Source organism: Geospiza fortis, unplaced genomic scaffold, assembly GCF_000277835.1.
Source record: "Geospiza fortis unplaced genomic scaffold, GeoFor_1.0 scaffold344, whole genome shotgun sequence".
Classification (NCBI taxonomy): Eukaryota; Metazoa; Chordata; class Aves; order Passeriformes; family Thraupidae; genus Geospiza; species Geospiza fortis.
Window position 1 is genome coordinate 17,123 of NW_005054584.1, and position 3,202 is coordinate 20,324.

A 3,202-nucleotide genomic window follows, 5' to 3' on the forward strand; every position below is an offset into this window, starting at 1 on the left:
GTTTGTTTTTTTTTTTTTTTTTTTTCCTGTGTGTTTTTCTTCTCTTTGTAGAAAGTCCAGAGCTGGTAGCGAGGGGGTAATGGGGGTAGGGATGGAGAGACACCCCCCTGGAAAGAATGAAATTCCAAAAAAAAAATCGCTTCCCCCTCGGGAGTAAAGCGGGGGGCAGGGGTGGGGGGCTCTCTCCTCGCCCCCCAGCCTGGGGGAAGCAGCCCCTGATCCCCCTCCTTAGTGTGAGCTCGGCGGAGGGGTCCCCCCGGCCCCCGCTCCCCGTGCTGGGGGTCCCACGGGGGGGCAGGAGGAAGAGGAGGAAGGATTTTGAGGGGCTGCAGGGGGGATTTGGGACCGAAACCGAGAAACCAAACGACGTTACAAAGAGCTTGGCCGGTCAGTTGGAGTCGGAGTCGGAGGAGTCCCCCGAGGAGGAGGAGGAACTGCTGCTGCCCTCTGAGTCGTTGTCATCCTCATCCTCATCATCCTCATCCTCATCATCGTCGTCGTTCTGGGAGGGGGGTGGCAGAGAGGAAGGGGTGGTCAGGGCAGGGTTGGTCATCATCACCTCCTTGTCCCCTGCTCACCCTCCCCGCAGGGGTCCCACAGAGCAGAGGTGTGACCCCCACCCTCCCATCACTGCCCCCGGGGTCTGGGGGAGGAGGAGGAGGAGGAGGAAGGACACGGGCAGGAGCCAGGAGCGAATTTAGCGAGGGCTCAGCTCGGGGTGGTGCCGGGGACGTGCCGGAGCAGCGCGCGGGGTCCTGCCCTCACCTCTGCCACTGCCTCGCTACACGATCCGAGGGAGGCTGCCCCACCCGCCTCGGGCCTCAGTTTCCCCCCTCTAAAGCCAGGGAAGGAAGAGGCGTGAGCTGAGACCAGCGAGGGGGTGGAAACACCTCACCTGTCCGGTGGCGAGCACAAGGCACGGACACGGTTTCTGCCCCCAGCGCCATCCAGCATAGTCTGATTTCAGTTGCACCGGTGTAAAGCTTTCACTCTGGTGACTTATTCGGCATTCACACTGGCGCAAACGGAGCCGAGACCAGACTCAGTATCTCCACCAGGAAAAAGACAGGAGATTGTTCTCTGCTCACTGGGGGCTCTGCACACCCCCCCGCACCTCTAGGTCCCGAGGCTGCTCCTGACTGCGCCCCGCGGCTGCTCCTCCTCGTGCCCTCCCCGGGAACTCCGGGGGGATCCTGCTCCCCTTCTTCTCCCCACGTCCCCCTGCTGCCCCGGGGGGTTTCTCTGCCATGGATCTGTCTGAGCCCCCCAGCCCAGGGGGAGGGTGAGGGGGGCCCTGTGCCCTCCCCGTGCCACGGCCTCACCTCGTCCCCGTCCTCGCTCTCCTCCTCGCTGCTGGACTCCGAGGAGTCGCCGCCTTCCTCTGACGAGTCACCGTTGTCATCATCGTCATCCTCATCTTCATCGTCATCCTCCTCCTCCTCTTCCTCCTCGTCATCGTCCTCGGACTCCTGCAGGACAGGAGGGGTTTGGTGACTCCCTGGACCTCCACACCCATGGGTGCAGCCCCCACCCCATCCCTGACAATCCCCCTTTGGGTTCCTCCAGCCATTGAGCAGATCAGGTGATCCCCTACCCCACACCTTGCTGGGAGCCTTTCCCCATTTATACTGAAAAAGGGTCCCTGAGCAGGTACCAGGGTCAAAACCCGACCTGGATGGGTTCTGAGCAGGGATTTGGGGAAAGTTTATGGTCTTGAGGACAGGGCAGGCAGCTGGAGGCACAAAGGATGCCTCTGACACGCTCCCCAGGGAGGGATGGGTGGCCTCATGGGGATGTTATGTACTCACCGACTTGGACTGCATTGTTGGCTTCATCTTGGGGTTGGGACCCCGGATCTTCCCTATGCTCTTGCGTTTCTGTGGGAACAAAACAGAGCCTTTTAGGGCTCAAGTTCAGCTCCTTCCCAGCGTCCAGCCCAGAGAAAATCCCCCTGCTGAGCTGCCATGGGAACAAATCCCCACCAGAGGGGCTCTCTGGAGTGTGGCACATCCCAACCTCCCCCAGGACTGATCCTGCCCAGTCCCAAGCCCCCAGTAACCCCAGCCCACTCCCAAACTCCTGGGATCCCAGCACAGCAGTGCCACATGGATACTCACGTTGGAAATGTGTTCCTTGTACGCAGCCCGCTCCTGGGGCGAGAGGCTCTGTGGGGACAGGGACACAGTCAGGGATGGAAGGGCACGGAACAGAATGGGGGATGGAGCAGGGAGGGCTCTAGCACAGGGCACAGCCTCCCCATCTATGTAACTTTTATCCTTTAAAGTTACAAAATGTCAAAAAATGGCCCGGAGGTGGTGGTTTCCGGAGGAGGGGTGGGAACAGAGACCCTGCCAAACATCATCCCCAAAACCAAGGGATCTCAGTCTCCCACTAGGAATCAAGATCCAGCACCCACCTTGAGCCAGATGTCGAGGTGCACCTTGTACTGTTTCTGCTGCTCCTCTGCCAGTTTTTTGTAGTGGTCCTTCTGGCCCTGGGAGATGCGCTGCCAGCGGCTGCCGATCTCCACCATGCGCTCCTTCAGCGGGAGGTGGTTCAGCTCCCCGTTGGACAGGAGCTCCTGGGAGAACTTCTGGTAACCGTTCCTGCACGGGAGAGCGCAGGGACCGGGCTGGGACAGGGGGCACAGATATCCAGGTGCCCATAAACCCCATCCAGCCACAGCTGGATCCAACCCACCCTCCCTCCCTCCCTCCTCTTGCTCCAGGTCCTTCCCACCGGCACAGCCAGAACCAGTTTTTCACACCCAGGTACTCACATTGGGGGTTTCTTCGGCTCTCCCTGGAATTTCATTTTCTTGGTGGAGTTGGTGGAGCACGGAGGGGCCCGCATCTCACTCAGCTCCCTCTGAGGCACAGGAGAGAGAGAGGGTCAGGGAGAGGGGCAGTGCTGGCTAAGGGACACGGCGAGGGGCAGGATGGGGCAGAACCCACCTCATATCGCTTCTGATCCTCTGCTGCCTTCTTGATCCACATCAGCTTCTCCTTCTTCTCCATGTTGTTCCAAGTGGCCTCCATGGCCTTCAGCGCTTTGCCCCGGTCGTTCTGTGGGACAGAACCACCACGATGCATCAGGTGCACCCAAAAACCCTGGGATATTGGGGTGCTGCTCCCCCTGAGACCCCCATCCTCCCCAGGGCTCCCAGCACAAACCCAGGTGTGAGAGCCAGAGAGAAATTCCT

The 3,202-nt window shown here is 60.3% G+C and overlaps 1 protein-coding gene across 5 annotated transcripts in view; it reads right to left on the reverse strand.

Moving 5' to 3' along the window:
* Positions 1-3,202, reverse strand: part of UBTF (upstream binding transcription factor) — a 14,036-nt gene continuing 10,834 nt past the window's right edge. For 2 of the 5 annotated variants that reach the window (XM_031064374.1, XM_031064375.1), the window contains 8 exons: positions 2,955-3,065; positions 2,780-2,868; positions 2,417-2,606; positions 2,118-2,165; positions 1,809-1,877; positions 1,323-1,469; positions 896-1,015; positions 1-502 (listed from right to left, as the gene is read on the reverse strand). In XM_031064374.1, coding sequence (XP_030920234.1) covers positions 389-502; positions 896-1,015; positions 1,323-1,469; positions 1,809-1,877; positions 2,118-2,165; positions 2,417-2,606; positions 2,780-2,868; positions 2,955-3,065 — 888 coding nt within the window. In that variant the 3' untranslated portion in view covers positions 1-388. The remainder of the gene's footprint in view (positions 503-895; positions 1,016-1,322; positions 1,470-1,808; positions 1,878-2,117; positions 2,166-2,416; positions 2,607-2,779; positions 2,869-2,954; positions 3,066-3,202) is intronic. The other 3 variants (XM_005429893.2, XM_005429892.2, XM_031064376.1) reach the window with 2 other exon arrangements.